General features: G+C 42.8%; 1 protein-coding gene across 1 annotated transcript in view; it reads right to left on the bottom strand.

Moving 5' to 3' along the window:
- The window catches only part of LOC147108699 (sterile alpha motif domain-containing protein 10-like), a 147,149-nt gene extending 129,828 nt beyond the window's left edge, over positions 1-17,321 (bottom strand). The window contains exons 1-2 of the mRNA XM_086005428.1: positions 16,867-17,321; positions 640-818 (exon numbers count right to left, since the gene is read on the bottom strand). Coding sequence (XP_085861554.1) covers positions 640-818; positions 16,867-16,879 — 192 coding nt within the window. The 5' untranslated portion in view covers positions 16,880-17,321. The remainder of the gene's footprint in view (positions 1-639; positions 819-16,866) is intronic.
- Positions 17,322-20,582: the final 3,261 nt, after the last annotated feature.

Raw genomic sequence — 20,582 nt, 5'->3', positions numbered from 1 at the left:
ATGTGGAGCAAAAAGGGGATAAACAAAAAGGGATGATGAAGACAGAAATTTGGAGATGAGTTAGGGAGTAAAGATAAAAACAACACAAACCAGGATAGCAAGGAAGGGATAGAGAATAAAATACATTAAAAAAAAGTGAGGGAGCTAAATTGGGAGAAAGAAAGAAATGTATGGAATAAAAGAAAGGATGGAAGATAGAAAGAGGAAGTTTGAGAGGGAGATTTGGGTAATGTGAAAGATGGAGAAAGAGTGGGGAAGAGATAGCTTATATGAGATAGATAAAGAAGGCAGTAATGTTTTTGAGCGACCTCCAGTGGTCCTCCACTGGTTAGTGCTGCTACCGCCCTGTTTACACCAGATGGAGGGAGTTAAAATTGGTCCTTATGTATCTTAGTTACCAATATTGCTAACAGACTGGACCAGACCTTTCAGCATTATCAAATGACAGGTCCTTGTGTTTACAGGATTCATTTCTGAGGTATTTTATCAAGCCTATTCATTAACTTGTGTATCAAACAAAATTTAAAAATCAAAAATTTATCTTAGTAGACTGTTGGGCATCAGACTGCAGATTATGCATTGGACAATATTATATGTTAAACAAGAAACAAAATGAACCATGCAAATCCTTCCAACTACCTGAAAATGCTCTGTTCCCGGCTGTTGTAACAGCTTTATGTTCCTGCCCCCAGCTGTCCGTTGACCTCTCCCATCATTCCAGGCAAGGTTATTGGCGTCATCTTGTAACCTACAGTTTAAATCATCTGTTGACATGCTTTGATCCAGGGCATTTCGGCAAAAGCTGAAATGGGAAGCCGCTGAAAATTGAAGAGAAAGTGAATGGATGAAGCAATGAGGAGGATCTTTTCTGCATTAATTTACACAGAAAGAACAATTGTATCACAATCAACAGCTAAATAACTGAACATTTCAAACTCAACTACTGAAATGAAACTACAACACTCCCTATTGTAGCACTCAGCCATTAAGGCTAGAGGGGCACTACAGTTGGCCTCAGTGCCCCAGGGCTACAGATTGAAAAAAAAGTATCCAGTGACTCCTGAAATGAACATGTGTGAATATCAAGTGAGGACAAGATTACGCTCGGCTATGATGTGCTCTATTGTCACATAGCCTGCCGACATTCAGCATCAAGGTTCAAACGTGAAAAATGGCCACTTGGGTGAAGTAGCGGAGGGCTGGCAGAATCCATGCAACTGTAGCCTTCAGGAGAGGAAAGAAGAAAATTGCAGATGGGGCATTCTAAAATTATAAATATATATTTATATTGAATTATTGAAATATTTTCTGAAAATCCAAACAGGTCAAATATCTAGCAAAATAATGGGATACCTCAAGAAAAGGTATTGGAGTTATTGAAAACTTAAATGTAATTTACACATCAGTATCATTTTCAAGTACTTCCAGAAGAAACAATGCTGAGAGTTCAGATTACATTACCTGCATTGCCTAAAGAATTAAAAGAAAGTTACATTGAATATGTAACTGTGAATATTTCAGAAGGCATTTGACAAAGTACCACACAGAAGGCTGGTTAACAAAATTGAAGCTCATGGAATAGGTGGGTCAGTGGCTGCTTGGATAAGGAATTGGCTTAAGGACGGAAAACAGCGAGATGTAAATGGCTGTTTTTCAGACTGGAGGATGGTAGACAGTGGTGTTCCCCAAGGGTCAGTGCTGGGGCCACTGCTTTTTTTGATATATATAAATGACCTGGATATTGGAATACAGAGTAGAATTTCTAAATTTGCCGATGAAACCAAAGTTGGGGGTGTGGTAAACAGTGAGGATGATACCAATCGACTGCAACAGGGCATAGAAAGGCTAGCAGAATGGGCAGACAAGTGGCAGATGGAATTTACTACAGAGAAGTGTGAGGTGATGCATTTTGGCAGAAGGAACAGGGAGAGGCAATATACACTTAATGGCACAGTTTTAATGAGTGTGCAGGGACAGCGGGACCTGGGAGTTACATAGAAACATAGAAGATAGGAGCAGGAGTAGGCCATTCGGCCCTTCGAGCCTGCTCCGCCATTCAATGAGATCATGGCTGATCATCCAAATTCAGTACCCTGTCCCTGCCTTCTCCCCATATCCCTTGATTCCTTTAGCCTTAAGAAATATATCCAACTCTTTCTTGAATATATTTAATGAATTGGCCTCCACCGCCCTCTGTGGCAGAGAATTCCACAGGTTCACCACTCTCTGGGTGAAGAAATTCCTCCTCATTTCAGTCCTAAATGGCTTACCCCTTATCCTTAGACTATGACCCCTGGTTCTGGACTCCCCGGCCATCAGAAACATCCTTCCTGCATCTAGTCTGTCCAGGCCTGACAGAATTTTATAGGTTTCGATGAGATCCCCTCTCAATCTTCTAAACTCCAGTGAGTATAAGCCCAATCGACACAATCTCTCCTCATACGTCATTCCTGCCATCCCAGGTATCAGCCTGGTGAATCTTCGCTGCACTCCTTCCATGGCAAGAACGTCCTTCCTCAGGTAAGGCGACCAAAACTGCACACAATATTCAAGGTGCGGTCTCACCAAGGCCCTGTACAACTGTAGCAAGACATCCTTGTTCCTGTACTCGAACCCTCTTGCTACGAAGGCCAACATACCATTTGCCTTCTTAACCGCCTGCTGCACCTGCATGCTTAACTTCAGCGACTGGTGCACAAGAACACCCAGGTCTCTTTGCACTTCCCCTTCTCCCAATCGATTGCCATTCAAATAATAATCTGCCTTCCTGTTTTTGCCACCAAAGTGGATAACCTCACATTTATCCACATTATAGTGCATTTGCCATGTTTCTGCCCAATCACCCAACCTGTCCAAATCATACTGGAGTTTCACGACATCCTCCTCACAGCATACCCTCCCACCCAGCTTTGTGTCGTCTGCAAATTTGGAGATATTACATCCAATTCCCTCGTCCAGATCATTAATATATATTGTGAACAGCTGGGGTCCTAGGACCGATCCTTGCGGTACCCCACTAGTCACTGCCTGCCACTCGGAAAACGACCCGTTTATTCCAACTCTTTGCTTTCTGTCCGCCAACCAGTTCTCTATCCAAGTCAATACCTTGCCCCCAATCCCATGTGCCTTAATTTTGCACGCTAATCTCTTATGCGGGACCATATCGAAAGCCTTCTGAAAGTCCAAATACACCACATCCACTGGTTCTCCCTTATCTATTTTACCAGTTACATCCTCAAAAAATTCCAGTAGATTAGTCAAGCATGATTTACCTTTTGTAAATCCATGTTGACTTTGTCCGATCCTGTCACTGCTTTCCAAGTGCTCTGCTATTACATCTTTTATAATAGGCTCTAGCATTTTCCCCACTACCGATGTCAGGCTTACCGGTCTATAATTCCCCGCTTTTTCTCTACCACCTTTTTTGAATAGTGGGGTAACATTAGCTACCCTCCAATCCATGGGTACTGTTCCAGATTCTGTCGAGTTCTGGAAGATGACCAGCAATGCATCTACTATTTCTAGGGCCACTTCCTTAAGTACCCTGGGATGTAGATTATCAGGCCCTGGGGATTTATCGGCCTTCAGTCCCATCAATTTTCCTAACACCATTTCCCTACAAATACTGATTTCTTTCAGTTCCACCCTTTCATCAGACCCTATGTTCCCCGGCATCTCTGGGAGGTTATTTGTGTCCTCCTTTGTGAAGACAGAACCAAAATATGTATTTAGTTGGTCTGCCATTTCTTTGTTCCTCATTATAAATTCCCCTGATTCTGACTGCAAGGGACCTACGCTTGACTTCACCAACCTTTTTCTCTTCACATATCTATAAAAGCTTTTACAGTCAGTTTTTATGTTCCCTGCCAGCTTACTCTCATATTCTATTTTCCCTTTCTTAATTAATCCCTTTGTCCTCCTTTGTTGAATCCTAAACTGCTCCCAATCCTCAGGATTATTGCTTTTCTGGCCAATTTATATGTTCTCTCCTTGGATCTTATGCTATCCCTAATTTCCCTTGTTAGCCACGGTTGAGTCACCTTTTTTGTTTTATTTTTATGCCAAACTGGGATGAACAAATTCTGTAGCTCATCCATTCGGTCTTTGAATGTTTGCCATTGCCTATCCACCGTCAACCCTTTGAGTGCCATTCCCCAATCAATCCTACCCAACTCGCTCCTCAGACCATCGTAGTTTCCTTTATTTAAATTGAGGACCCTAGTCTCTGAGTCAACTACTTCATTCTCCATCTTAATGAAGAATTCGATCATATTATGATCGCTCCGACCCAAGGGGCCTCGTACAACAAGATTGCTAATTAATCCTTTCTCGTTACATAATACCCAGTCTAAGATGGCCTGATCTCTGGTTGGTTCCTCGACATATTGGTCCAGGAAACCATCCCGTAAACACTCCAGGAATTCCTCCTCCACAGTATTATTACTAATTTGGTTGGCCCAATCTATATGTAGATTAAAGTCACCCATGATGACTGCTGTGCCCTTATTGCACGCTTCTTTAATTTCCCTTTTAATGCCATCTTTAATTTCCCTTTTAATGGTTCCGGGGATGGGGGATCTTAGCTACAAGGACAGGTTGGAGAAGCTGGATTTGTTTTCATTAGAGCAAAGGAGGTTGAGGGGTGATTTGATAGAGGTGTACAAGATTATGACGGGTTTGGATAGGCTAGACTGGGAAAGGCTGTTCCCACTAGTTGCTGGTACAAAGATTAGGGGACACAGATTTAAGGTTTTGGGCAAGAGGTACAGGGAGGACATGAGGAAAAACTTTTTTACGCAGCGAGTGGTGATGACCTGGAATTCGCTGCCGATGGAAGTGGTGGAAGCGGAGACACTCAGGGGCCGATTTTCCTGGAGCCGTCAGGTGGGGTTTCAGGCATGTGGTGGGGGGAGGGAAATCCCAAATTCGGGGGTCCCGACACCATCCCACCCAAAACCCCGCTCCACGCAAGTTTCAGAGGCGGCGGGTACCCGCCCCGCACTGGGACCCACCGACCCCAGGCGGGAAGGGATTAGTGCCAATTAACTGCCTGTTAACAGGTAGTTAACAGGCAGTTTTTAGCCTAATCCCTATTTTGAGGGGTGTCGTGTGGGATTCCCGACGGCTCCAAACCACGCCAGGTTAGAGCAGGCGGGCCGTTGGGTTGAAGGAGTTGGAGGGGTCGCGATGTCGGTGTTCAGGTGAGTGATGGGTGCATGAGTGCAAAGGTAAGTTTGTTTGGTGTGTCTAAAGTGTGTAAAGAACTTTTACTTACCTGTACTTACCTTAACAGCCTTTCTTCCTGTAGGCGTCGGGAGTGCATCACTCAGCCGGCACTTAAAGCTGAATGATAGCGATCTGTGAAAAGTGTCAGCATTCAGCTTTGAGTGCTGCTGAGAGTTCTAACTGAGTCTGTGCAGAAGGACTCATGTTAGAACTCAGACTGTCAGTGTTTGGCAGCTTCAAACAGCTGTGAAACACTGATATTTCATCTGTCAAGAACTCTTGACAGATGAAATTGCAGTCTGTGATGTCACCTGTTGCCGGGTGGCCCTTAATTGGCCTGCTGAGCCCGCTGGGTGGGCTCAACAAGGTCAATCAAGGGAAAATCATGCGGATTGGCCGGACGTCGATGTAGGCGGGTCTAAAACCCGAAAGTTGTAGTCCCGCCTTCTTCCCGACAGCTTCGGGAAAATCGACCCCTCAGTGTTTTCAAGGGGAGACTGGATAGGCACTTGAGGGAAATAAACTTGCAGGACTGCAGGGATAGAGCGGGGGAATGGGACTGACTGGATTGCTCTACAGAGAGCAAGCACGGACTCGATGGGCCGAATGGCCTCCTTCTGTACTGTTATGACTCTATGGAGGCGATTTTGTCAATGGGGGCGCATTGGAGGCGGGACTGCTGCTTGTCGGGTTTTAGTCCCGCCTCCATCGACTTGTGGCCAACCCACGCTATTTTCCCTTGATTGACCTTGTTAAGCCCGCCCAGCGGGCTTAGCAGGCCAATTAAGGGAAAGACGGTTACAGAGAACGTCAGCGTATGACGTTTCATGTGTCAAAAAATTTTGATAGATGAATTGTCATCGTTTGACAGCTTTGTGAAGCTGTCAAACACTGACATTCTATGTTGTTTGGTGAGTTCTTGTATTCAAGACTCATCAAACTTCTTTTGTGAGCAGAAATTAGATGGATGTTGCATCTGAGAATGCAGCAGCCATCTGTCATCTCTGCCGGTGAGATGCGAGACTCTCCGCATCCCCAACTGTTGAAGCCTGCAGGAAGAAACAAAGGTAAGTAAACATTTTCTATCACTTTCCACTCACCTCACATACTTACCTCTCCACACTTGCACCCATCACTTACCTTCACAGCGTACTTTTGCACCCCTCCGACCCCCGCAGACCCACTGCTCGCCTCGGTGACCCTGGAGGGGTTTCCCGATGTCGGAAAAATGGGGATTATCCTCTTAACTGCCTGTTAACTACCTGTTAACAGGCAGTTAAGTGGCTGTAATCCCCTTCCCGCCTCCAGGAGACGGGACCCAGCGCGGGTCGGCTAACTGCCTCCTGGGAAGATGGCTCAGAGGTGGGTTGGGGGTGGGATGGGCACCCGCCCCCAGATTCTGCCATTTTTCCGGCAGTCGTGCCTCCAAACCCGTCTCCCCAGGGCTGGCAAGATCGTGCCCTATGATTCTTTGGGCAGGCTTTTCATTAGGCCATGGAGGTGGGATTGGAGGCATGTGGGGGGTTAAAATCTCGAAATCGGGGGGCACAAACCCATCCCGACCCCAACCCGCCTCCATGCCAGTTTCAAAGGAGGCGGATACCCGACCTGTGCTGGGAGCCGCCTCCCCGAGGCGGGAAGGGGATTAGTGCCAATTAATTGCCTGTTAACAGGTAGTTAACAGGCAGTTTTTAGCCTAATCCCTATTTTTATTCCTAAAGTGTGGGATTCCCGACGGCTCCAAATCACGCCAAGTTAGCGAGGCGGACCGTCGGGCTGAAGGGCTTGGAGGGTTCGAGATGTCCAGTGTTCAGGTGAGTGATGTGTGCATGAGTGCAGAGGTAGGTGTGTTTGGTGTATGTAAAGTGTTTAAAGAAGTTTTACTTACCTTTACTTACCTTTACAGCCTTCCTTCCTTCAGGTCTCGGGAGTCCCTCATCTCACCGGCACAGAAAGCAGAATGGCCGCGAGCTGTCAAAAGTTGCAGCATTCAGCTTTCTGTTCTGGAGAGATCTCTAAATCAGCCTGAGAGGAAGGAATTAACTTAGTGTACAGATTGTCAGTGTTTGACAGCTTCAAAGAGCTGTCAAACACTGATATTTCATCTGTCAAAAGCTCTTGACAGGTGAAATATCAATCTGTGACGTCACCTGTTGCCGAGTGGCCCTTAATTGGCCTGCTGAGCCCACTGGGCGGGCTCAACAAGGTCAATCAAGTGAAAATCGCGTGGGTTGGCCACAACTCGATGGAGGCGGGACTACAACCCCAAAAGTTGTAGTCCCGCCTCCTACACGCCTCCAGTATCAAAATCCAGCCCTGTTACTCTGTGACTCTATGTACAGTAAATGATTTATGAAGCTATTAATGATAGAGGTCCAGTTATTTGTAAAGAGAGAAAATTGAATATTTATAAAAATCAAGCAAAAGTGTGGTCCTAACTCCATTGTCATGACAGCCCTGTGGGTTTAATTGATTTTTGACAACAAGCAATTTAGGATCAGATTGGAGTAAAAGGTCCCCTATGCCCTGACATCTGTCTCTGTTTCCCATTAGCTTTATCATTAGATAGCTAAGAGGTAATGCTCCCAAATACATATTATCAACATTAAAAATGAACCAGAGAAAAATATTAAACCTGTGAAGGCTTACTTAACTTTGGGGCTGTGCAAATTCTTGTTTATTATAGTACAGATCTATTAGTTGCAGTACACTCATATCAGTCAGATGACAAGAGATCTATGGAGAATTATCAAATCAATACATCTCTACTACAGTGCCATCATGGATCTTAGGCATGACAACCCATGATCATTTTTATGTACGAAGCATTGCTAAGATTGCCACTAGGATCATAGGGAATGTATATTTGTTTCGTATACATTAAACACTTCTACTTTTACTAATAGCATCCTCTTGTAGAATTAAACAGATAGAAGTCAAAGCAAACAACATTTTAGTGTATAGCCTCTTCATTTTTAGTTTTGAAGAGGAAAACAAAATCAACGCACATTTAAACAAAAAATACCTTTAGCTACTTTAGTAGGATAGGCCCCTTGAGCTGATTTTTCCCTACTTACCCAAAAGTGGCACTCCTCTACCATGGGGCACTCAATCCAGCAAACTCATTCTTAGAGGATGGCTTAAGTCTGAGTAACAGTCAAACCCAGAACCTCTGAATAAGAGTTTAATATTCAAGTCTCTGAACTAATATGCCATAGAAATAGTTGACAAAATTACAATCTGCAAAATTGGTAACCAAACATACTGTTGCATTGTGCAATATTCAATTGAACTTATATAGACCATTAATAATTTTTACTGACAAAAGTTAAACCAGTTTTCTGATTCAAGTAGAATTAAGACTAGTATTTAATACAGTTATCGGTTGTGATGTGGACACCTTGGTGCTTTGCATCATTTTCCACATGATAATTTCTGCTGGGGATTCAGAAAGTAATTTTTATAATCACTCCACCATTTCTCAGTCAGCTTCTTGGTATTTTGTCCTCTACTCTTATACTCAAAGATTTACCAGTAGTTCATCTATTGGAGATATGACAGCAGATAGGTCCTTTCTACTATTTCACTGGTTGCTACAGGGACTCAATGCCAGCAATCGTTCTTTACAGTACTTTAGCAGTTGCTGCAAAATGACAGCAATCCATCTTGGCAGTCACATAATAGCTGACATACAACATTCAAGTGGAGCTGTCAAAAATTCAGGGGGTATGTATTCATTTGCACTCAAAAACGATCACGCAGAGGAAGGGGACGCAGGGAACAATCCTTGCACCTTAATAGATAGACCTGAGGGGCACCTAATATCGGACCTTAGACCTCATTATCATCGAACAAGCAAGTTGCGGACACCTAATTGCTGTCCCCAGCAGCTCGCCGAAGAAGAGGCCTCAGAGGTCGGGCCGCTGTGTTGCCAAGGGGACTGGGAGAGTGGGGAGATCGGGAAAGGGGGGCCGACCGGGAAAGATGGAGCGATGGCCGTGATCGGGAGAGCGGGTGTCGAGGATGGAGGGAACAGGGTGGTCAGGGTTAGGGAGGGTAGTGGCGCCGATCAAGTAGGACTCCACATTCAGGTAAGTATTTTTAACAAACTTATCTTTTTGGTGGCGGTCTGCAGCGGTCCCTTTAAGAACCGCCTGTTAGGCCGCATGTAGACCTGTTCTTTCTGATTGCAGCTGATGCCAGTGCTAGCTGCCGCAAGGCAAACCAATATTGCAGACGTGGTCTCAAACATGTGTTCAGCCCCTTATTTGCATATGCAAAAGCCATTTTCAGGCCCAGGCAAAGGACGCCAATTTTTTTGCCTGTACCAATATGGCAGGTCGCGATCCTCCGACTCATAATGAGCATGCTCTTCCTGCCTGCCATATTGGATGCTTAAGCACCCATTTAGTGCCTGAAAAACGGGCACGATGGCATCAAATTTCTAGGCCCAGATCTCCAAGCTATTGGCAGATGTGCCATGAAAACACAACTGAATAGTTTCAGACCTTCATCTGGAGGCTTTCAGCTTTCTATGTGTGTTTTGGAGCTTTATGTAACATGTTCAGTGGATGTAAATATTGTACAGTGGATATAGTTAAGGTTGGAATATGCACAATAAATCAAACCTAACGAATAGGAAAATCACAAAACCTGTGTCTAATCTTGTAGATTCCATGTTATGTACAAATAACCAATCTTTCAAGGGATTTAAAGCAGCAACTTTATATTTTGTACAGACACATATATAATTTCCTTATGAAAAGGTGGAACCAAATGCTGTACTGCAAAAATTCAATGTATTCCTATGTATTAGATGTAATTGGGTTTTCTTACCTCAATTTTTAAAAACAAAACCTATTTGACATTTGTAAAGTTTGGAATGTGTTTAGAAAATGTATCTATGTTTGGCAAAATGAAATTTAACTATGCAAATATCAGACATCCTATCAAGTAATATTACAAGATTTCCAAAATGATTGACTGGATTGCTATAATGACCTTGTTTATTGGACAGTAACAATTTTGCTTTGTGTGCCCTGGAAACATTTATAAGTTGAATGTAACCAATTGTCAACAGAAAAACTTTCAACCTTTTAAACAAAAAGGTTTCACCTTCCTAATAGCATCTTTCTAAAATTCTGACAGCTTATACACCCATTATTAAAACCTACTGATGCAAATCTACACTTCAAATTTATCAGCTAAAACGTTGGGCTTTTTTCTGTACCTAAAATTACAGTGGATAACTTGAGATGAACACAAAAATGTCAGTGGCTTGGCAAAATTCAATGTGGTACCAGGGAAAAGCCCATCAACAGCCAAAGCAGCAATTTATAAGTGAAGATTCAAAGACAAGTATGGTCAAAATTTCAATTGTTAAATATTTGCAATTAGCAGTTTTACATTTGGGGTAATTACTATTGGGAATAATTTATTTTGCTTCATTTTTATTACTGTTTTCTTCATTATTGTTTTGTAAGGATCCTTAAAGGGCATTGTCACCATGGAAACGATGTGTATACAGACATGTAATGATGCAACCACGTCATCATACCACCCTTCTTCAAAGATATTAAAACAGTTTTTTAATGTATAGCATTTTATTAAATGCAAACTAATCAAACAATCCCAAAACCTGCAATTACGATGGTTTTCCAATGTGCAATTCCACGGGTCTAGCCGGTGTAACCGACATGACTGTGTTTAAGCTAATGTTAATACTGACAAGTTTAACATAGCTAAGAAGCAGTGTTCCCTTCACACAAACACTAAATTTGCATCATTAATCCAAAGTCAGGATCTATCTTGATTCCAGAGAGAAACAATGGCCGGGATTTTGCGGGGGGGGGTGCGGTGGGGTTCAGTGGGCGTGATCGATGGCGGGTCGGGTGGGAAAGTGTTTTTTTTTCACAGCGGGTCGGGACCTCCCTGTGAACCCACCAGCAGTCGCCTTTCCCAGTGTCGGGTCTGTCAGCGCTGAGCAGACCCGACATGCAGTGGCAGGGGACCCAATTGAGGTAATTAGTGGCTTGTTTAGAGCCATTTAAGAATGATTTTCAGCTTCCCTTTTGCATTTGACAGCTCACCCACGGGGTCCACGCTGGTCGTGGACCACGTCTGTCAAGCTGAGGTGGGAGTTCAGTGGTCAATGAATCAGCTGTTGAGTTGACAGCTTCAAATGTACAGTAAAAGCTCCCACCTTACAGAGATATCTTCCCTCAGCCACAAGCTCTTCCTCACTGCATTTCCATAACAGATTCACCATGCTGAAAGTCTTTACACAAGTCTCCATCCAGTCTGCCTCCTTACCTCTCTCACCATTGACAGATCACTTCTAACATCTCTACTTCACCTGCCATCTATTCCATCAGCATGGATGCCCTTTACACTCTCTCACCTTGGTCCTCAGAATCCCACCACAATCAGCCCCAACACCAGTAGCAGCACCAACAACAACACCAACCTTCTCCGCAATCAACTGATGCTGCACACGACACAGGGCATCAGCACCCAACCACATTGCTGCCCGAGAGTCCAGGGATGGCCTCACCATGGATGGCCTCACCATGGCCAGATTTACTTCACTTGATGCTGTACACCCTGGCTGCCACATGATGTGCCGTGTTGGCACCACCCCACACCAACATCATAAAGCACTCCTACAATGCCCAAGCCATTCTTTTCACACTCATTACCATTGCGGGGGGTACCGTTATGTCTCACCATTCACTGCAACTCACTAATCCACTTCCAAAGGTGCACATAAATCTGTCCAACTTCGCAAAGTGTTGAAAATAAAGGTTTCAATGTTTGACACCACATTAACAGAAACTTTACATGAACATTGCATAAAACACCCAAGTGCCTACCCTTGTGTGTTGTTGGTTGGTATGATTGCAGTAGGATGAGGGTGAGTGTGCAGGGTGGCTAGTGAAATTGGGATGTGATAATAGAGATAGAGAGGGATGGGTGGAGGTGCAAGGTAAGTTGGTGTGAGGAAGGATGTGCAGGAGTAGGGTAGGGAATGCAGAGTGATGGGGATGTGATGACTGGCACAGCAGGATGAGGTTGAATGTGGCTTTGCAGTAACGTTTTGTGATCTACTGAGATCATTGAAACATTTGCGGCACTGCAGCCTGGTCTTCCTGACCACCTCCCTGCTTGTGCTTCCCTGTGCAATGTGCAACCAGGCTGTATAGATCTCCTGGGGAGGTCTCTTCCGCCCATGGGAAGGGAAGAGGCCTCCCTGCATGCTGTGACTCCCTCCACATGTTTATCCCTTCATATCGCCCATGGGAGAGCCTGGGTGCAGCCCTGTGCCTCCGTGCAGTCATTATCAGTGTTTGCAGCACCTCAACGCTGTAGAACACTGACAGCACAAATGTCAAAATAAATTTGGACGTGGTCACTTTAAGGAAACCAGCTGATGACACGTCATCAAATGACGTCACCAGACCCGCTTACTCTAATTGGCCGGGAAACGCGCTGGGTGGGCTTAACAAGCCCAATCAAGAGAAATTCATTTCACAGAGCGGGATGGAGCCAGCAGCGGGGTCGGGACCCGCCACCGACGTCGCCCACCACGGACCCGCCGAGGTCAGCAAAATCGCGGCCAATGTGAGAATCCCTAGGAGAGAGTGGGAAATGGAGAAAAAAAATCTCACACTACTTCAACTGGACACTTCATAGAGTGCAACTCCAGTGCGGTGTCAACGGTGGTTTATAAAGCACTTGGAGGGACTGTTGGATCACTAGCTGATGTTAAAAATTTAGAGCATGGGTCTCACCCATTTGTACTCTTTAGCATTAAAATGTCATTGTTAGATGAGGAGCTCTGTAACCACATATACGTACAACACACTACTGGACAGGACAATTGGACATCCAGCCAGGCAATGTAAATAGGGTACTGCCTGGCTGTAACTCACAGTCTGAGACCGGTAGCTGCAGTAATAATACAACTGAAAGGGAATGCTCAGATCACACTATCCCAGGAATTTAGCATGTCTAACAACACCCTTTTGAGTTGTTTTGAAACAACTTCCCATAAATGTGCATGAGAAGGCTATTAGGAAGCAATTTTAAAAGATTAGTCAGTTCACATTCTCAAACTTACTGGAGGCCTGCTTGTACTGAGTCCCTTTTCATTTTACAGTGGTTATGTTCAATCAAGCTCAGCAAATTCTACTCTCTCTTATCCAGTTCTATTATTTCCGGTCAATTTACATAATCCTTTTTTCTCTGGTATTCATACGTTGTTTTTTTTTTATCAAGATACGCTTTTAATGGTCAGTGGGCATTGGATTCCCTCCCTTCTTCCCGAGGGAAAATGTGCAGTATAGTTTGTGAAGAAATAAATGTTTCTGGGTTATAAATATGGGTCTGATTGTTCCATAATTCAAACGTTATAACAGCTGTGTCAAGTGTACCTTTGATATTCATATCACATTCTAACAGGAAAGAATGGGGAGATTTATTCTCATTTTCTGCATTGCTGTTTAATAGCTTTCAGAAAATAGGTCAGCAATCTGTTCACTAAGAGTATATATGGATTAAATGAAATTTACAATGCAACAAATAGTTTACCTTTATTGTGATTATTTGACTTTGGGTAGGTGCAAATTGATAATATTAACATGAAGGAATATTATTGATACCTTCAGTGCCTTAAGCACAATAACATAAGTGATTGAACAGCTCCCACAAATCACCCACTTTATGTTCTCACTTCCAGAGTAGCTCTATACATACAGAACTGAGTATAATACTTGAATGCCTGTAAGAAAACTATGATAATTAGTGTGCAAGCATACACAAAATGAAAAAACAGGCATTTTATTTTTGTAAAAAAATTGTCATGAGAGCAATTTTATTATATTTAACTGTCAAACACCATTTAAGTTGGGCTTGCTATAAAGGAATACCAACTAAGGTACTATCTTTTTCTCAATCTTTCCACACACTGAAAGGCCACAGAAATGAGAGCTTTGAGAGCGTTAGGAACATCCACTGTTTTTTAGAATATGTGTTGAGCATCATTTCAGTTTTTATATTTACAAATAAACACTGGTAAATTTACCATCACTGCTTCTTTTGTCTTATTTGCTTTATTGTCTCAGTTATTTTAAGGATTAATAAAACTAGGCAAATAAAACATATACCTTGCTAAAGCATGACTGTTTAATATGACTTAAACCAAAATTGTAGTTTGACTTTTCAAAATGTTTTAAGTCACATGCATCATCCCCGCCCCGTTCTCCCCCCACACACATACACACCACACCACCACCTAAATTTAGGGAAGGATATCCAAGCAGTTGGACTGGTTGGGTCACCAAGCACCTCGTCTTTTGGTCTTGACCTGGTTAAATTTATATTCCAGCTGTGTTTCGGCGATTGCAAGCAGCACATGTCCCTTTGAATAAAATTCATTTCACAGACGTTTGTTCCAGGTTTGGCTCCTGGCAGCAGGCTGTACTCAGCAATTAACAATGGGAATCCAACCTGCATCTTTCCAATCAAATCACGCCTTCTACTTCATGACATCCATTCAGCAAGTTCAATTATATTTCTCTGGCAATTCCTCTCTATTACATTAGACTCATTTATTGCCTTTATTCATGAATGCTGAGAAGACAAATTACTTTATAAGATTCTTCAATATGGCAATAGACTCAGATTATTAAGTCATTTTGCCCCACATGTGAAGCTACTATTTTACGCAAACAGTGTATCTTTTTTAGAAATCTAAAGTTCATTAATTTCCCAAATTTCAATTTAGAAAGTTAACTTTAATAATTATTATACCTTTTCAACTGACAGGGCACAATACTCACTAATCCATTTGTCATCCACACCGACGGATAGTGGAAATTATAGTACCAAAATTCATCGCAATTCTGCTTTACTCAATTTATTTTCTTTAAATATGATAAATTTAAAAATTGAATTATTTTTGAAAAAGTACATCAATATCCTGATTAATAACACAGTGTGTGTGCCTCATTAACTGCTATCTGTACTTCATGCGGAATTTGTTATTGATCCATTCTCTCATCCAAACCTTACTAAGTCACCATCACTGTCTTGGGATAGAGTGAAAGGATAAATGAGCTGATCTAATGTAGAGTGATTTTTCTCTGTGGATTAATCAGTTTATTTACCTAGAGATGTTATGAAGATTGCACCAGTGAACTAGCATTTCTTTCCATTATTCTAAAATAAGCATGATAAAATAATGCATGGAGAAACAAGAACACAATCTTTGCATTCAGCCTTAGTATTAGTATGCACAATATCTGGGATTGCAAGCTTGTCATAAAAGTAATCTAAAGCATAATTTGAAGAAAATAGTGAGATATAAGGGAAAATCTTTTTAAATCAATTATAAATAAACATGCACAAAATAATTTAAGTTCAAACTGAGTCTTTATAAATTCTAGATTATCCAGTGTGGTGAATAATGAAAGTTCATCCCATTAACTAACCATCCTTTGAGGCTTTCAATATATTCAAAGTTCTAAAATATCACACCTACAAAAATAATTGATCTCTACATTCTTAATGCTGAAAAGCAAAATTTAATGTACAGCAATGTCTAAACAAGATCTTAATTTAAAATCGCTTTACAAAATCAACTTTGAGTCTTACTTGCCTTCACAGAACTCAAAAGCCAGCATATTCAGCTAGAAATGTGTACAACTTCAATCTTATAATTATTCCAGCTCACTGAAACATTTTGATAGAATTGATAAGGCTCTCCATATCTCACATCAGTTCCCTTCCCATAGTGGACAGAGTGAAACCAGAAGCCAAACAACTACATTTCCTTCGGTTCAATATCAGTTTGAAACCCTGTTAAATTTACATTTAAGATCCTTAGATTTACCTCTTTTTTGGGGGGGGGGGGCAAGGGGAGATGTTTTTTCATGAGGACAAATGGTTGCAGTAATAGTTAATTCGAGTTTATTAAATCCGGTTAAACATTCCTATACGCAATTGGCACTCAGTCAAAAGGCATTTTAATTAAGCATCACAAGTCATACATAAATTAGCAAATGGAACTATATGAATTAATAAATATGATCGATCTCCATATTTTATTGACTGAACAAGGCGACGTCGGTCCTTAAACAGAAGTACTGTAGATGAGATTACCACCTCTTGATGTTAAACTATTGCATTAATGTACTATTTGTTCAAATAAATCACAGCAGACTCACACATAAACGTGACAAGCAAAAGGGACCCAAGATAAAAGCTTTACAGCTATGGAAAACAACAGAAGAAAAGGCGATACAGTATCGCAATATTTATGCCACCCTGTCCGGATAACCACTTTACTACAGGATCTATTAATAGCATTTGCTGATGTTAAAACTATGTTAGGGGACCTGATGAATCAAGACCGGCAACAGCTGGAAACAGCCGTACACTTTAGTCTCCAAATATTGCGAGTACGCGATCTGTGCACCAAAAAAAATCAATATCAAATCGGCACAATAAATGAGACAGTAGAGGTTGAGATGTGCCAGTATTTTATCCTCATATTTTAATGTTACAATTCATTTGGAAAGCAAAATACAAACAGTATTATCCCTTGAAAGAGCTCTGCATCTTTCTTTGTGCTTGACTTACCGTCCACAGCCATTGCGTTGAATGCTGGCAGTCTATAACGTTGCCATTCTGTTCGGGCGCTCGGTGTGCCGGCTGCAGGATCACTGGATGCTGCTGGACAGTAACAGGATGTTTTCAGCTCATCTACTCTCTCACATCGCCTCCAGGCCACCGGAAATACGCCCGGAGCCTCCTTTCAAAGAGCTAAATTTGGGGCAATCCACAAAAACCACACGATTCTCAACGTCACGTAGGTTGCGGTGAGAAAGGATTCTTTTGTGAGACAGAATCTTCTTAAGAGGCAATTAACACCCAATAGGTGACTTGAGCGAAGATGACTATCCTTAAAACGCAGGTCACAACCTGTATGCCTGGAAGAATGGGTTCTGGTATTTCTCTACCTGCCGATGTCTTCTTGCAGCACCAGGAGGGAGGTGGCTGAGAACAAAGGGGCAGCGTGTCAGCAAATCTATTGATTGTATATACATGGAATTGTACTAACTTTCAAAGCGCCGACGGAAACACAGAAAGTTTTTTTTTCTAATCATCAAACAGACTGAGACCAACAGAAAAAAGCACACTTTCTTATTTTATTCAGTTAGAACCTAGAACCTAATATAAATAATGCCATCCAAACCACACATTCAGTAAAACTGCCTCTTCGTATTTCGCCATTGATAGTAGGAGTGTTTTATTTTAATCAATAATAACTGCTGCGACCCCTCCTCAATCCCATCCACTTTCTATATCAGATGGAAGTTTATAGACTCCTCACACTGACTACTGAATTAAATATGTGCATGCTAACAATTAACATGAAGGAAAGGTCAACACAAGTCAAGAACAACAACTTGTATTTATATAGCGCCTTTAATGTAGTAAAAACGTCCCAAGGCGCCGCACAGGAGTGTTATAAGACAAAAGAGCCACATAAGGAGAAATTAGGGCAGGTGACCAAAAGCTTGGTCAAAGAGGTAGGTTTTAAGGAGCGTCTTAAAGGAGGAAAAAGAGGTAGCGAGGTGGAGAGGTTTAGGCAGGGAATTCCAGAGCTTAGGGCCAAGGCAACAGAAGGCACGGCCAACAATGGTTGAGCGGTTATAATCAGGGATGCTCAAGAGGGCAGAATTAGAGGAGTGCAGATATCTGGGGGGGGTTGTGGGGCTGAAGGAGATTACAGAGATAGGGAGGGGCGAGGCCATGGAGGGATTTGAAAACAAGGATGAGAATTTTGAAATTGAGGCGCTGCTTAACCGGGAGCCAATGTAGGTCAGTGAGCACAGCGGTGATGGGCAAACGGGACTTGGTGCGAGTTAGTACATAAGAACATAAGAACATAAGAAATAGGAGCAGGAGTAGGCCAATCGGCCCCTCGAGCCTGCTCCGCCATTCAATAAGATCATGGCTGATCTGATCCTAACCGCCAATCCACTATCACAGAACCATCTCCTGAATCTAACAGAATTAGACACACGAAATAGGAGCAGGATCAGGCTACACGGCCCCTGGGCCTGCTCCGCTACCCACAGGGCCATGACCGATCCGAACCTAGACTCATGTCCAAATTCCTGCCCGCTCCCCGTAACCCTTAATTCCCTTTACTTCTAGGAAACTGTCTATTTCTGTTTTAAATTTATGTAATGATGTAGCTTCTACAGCTTTTTGGGGCAGCATATTCCATGGGCCTACCACCCTCTGAGTGAAGTAGTTCCTCCTCATCTCAGTTTTGAAAGAGCAGCCCCTTATTTTAAGACTATGCCCCCTAGTTCTAGTTTCACCCATCACCAGGAACATCCTCCCCGCATCCACCCGATCCAACCCCTTCACAATCTTATATGTTTCAATAAGATCGCCTCTCATTCTTCTGAACTCCAATGAGTAGAGTCCCAATCTACTCAACCTCTCCTCATATGTCCATCCCCTCCTCCCCGGGATTAACCGAGTGAACCTTCTTTGTACTGACTTGAGAGCAAGTATGTCCTTTCTTAAGTATGGACACCAAAACTGTACGCAGTATTCCAGGTGCGGTCTCACCAATACCTTGTACAACTGAAGCAATACCTCCCTATTTTTATATTCTATCCCCCTAGCAATGAAAGCCAACATTCCATTGGCCTTCTTAATCACTTGCTGCACCTGCATACTAACCTTTTGAGTTTCGTGCACCAGGACCCCCAGATCCCTTTGTACTTCAGTACTTTCCAGTTTCTTGCCATTAAGATAATAACTTGCTCTACGATTTTTCCTGCCAAAGTGCATAACCTCACACTTTCCAGTATTGTATTCCATCTGCCAAATCTCTGCCCACTTACTTACGGGCAGCCGAGTTTCAAATGACCTCAAGTTTATGTAGGGTAGAATGTGGGAGGCCAGCCAGGAGTGACTTACACAATGAGAAGCCCAACATTTATCTTTAAAATAACCGTCCAGGTAAATATCATATAAAATATGAGAATGATCTCAAAAACTCCCGGAGTTTTGCTAACCTTCTAAACTATTCAAGGTAATCTTTTGCTTTCTCCGTTTTTTAAATCATTAGAACCCTTCACTTGTGTTACAGCCATAGAACACATTTCCATTTGACTTTTGACCTTGTTATTTAAGAGTATTATTTTCTCCCTCCTAGCCCTCATGCTTGCCAACATTGTAATGGTTCCCTCTAATCTGACACCACCCCTCTCAGTTTCAAAATCATTATCATCACCCTTCTCCTCATAAAGCCAACCATTCACCAGCCATTCTCTCTAACTATTGCCCCATCTTTAATCTCCTTTCTGACTCTAAGGGCTGGATTCCGGTCCCGCTGCCGGCTTCAGCCGCACTGAGATAACGATTTTCATTTAACTGGGCTTACCCAGCCCAATCAGTGGGTTTGGGTCTTCTGCTCGCCTCTGCTGACGTCTTTGATTCAGCTGCATTTAAGGGGCCTATGCAGCCTTTGGGTTTTATTCACTTTCTGATGCTCCTCAGTGGTTTTGTTTGTGAGATGACTGCTGCAAGAACAAGGCTTCTCCCCGCTTTGATGATGACTCCCTCCATGCTCTTGTGGAGGGAGTAAGAGGATGCATGGAGGTTCTGTTTCCCTCCAATGGACGGAGGAAGCCTCCTCAGCAAACCAAGGCAGTCTGGCTGCAAATTACTGAGGAGGTTAGTGGCAGGTCTTTGTGTGCATGCACCTGGGTTCAGTGCAGGAAAAGGTTCAATGATCTTCTACACTCAGCAAAAGTGAGTATAAATCACACTTAACTTCAATCTGCTTCCCATCTCTTCTCATCACCAGCACTCTGCATTGTCAACCTACTCCTGCACATCCCAACTTACCCTTACATCCCTTGCACCCTTAACCATCCCTCTCGCTCTATGTACAGAATCACTCCACTCACTTTCACTGTTATGCAATGACAACAACTTACAACGCACAGAGAGGGCCCTTGGTATTGTCACCTCACTCCATCTTTGTCTCCCTCTAAGCATCTATGCTATGGATTCTCTACACTCACTCCAACATTCTTGCTGAAACTCCACTTGTGTCCTTTGTGGTAAACCACTGTTAACCTGTACATGCCTGTGTGGTAAACCACTGTTAACCCTGTACAAGTCCAGGCATGTCTCAACCCTTGGCTCCACCCCTAAGCCCGGGTATAAAGGTGACTCACCACCCTTCCCCCGGGAGCTCTTAGGATGGATTCACTAGCAGAGGCATGCTCTAGTTCTTAGTCAATAAAAGCCTACTTCATATA

The sequence above is a fragment of the Somniosus microcephalus genome, chromosome 13, assembly GCF_052327205.1.
Source record: "Somniosus microcephalus isolate GS21.2 chromosome 13, FLI_Smic_1.0, whole genome shotgun sequence".
Taxonomy (NCBI): domain Eukaryota; kingdom Metazoa; phylum Chordata; class Chondrichthyes; order Squaliformes; family Somniosidae; genus Somniosus; species Somniosus microcephalus.
This window is presented reverse-complemented; position numbering and strand designations above follow the sequence as displayed.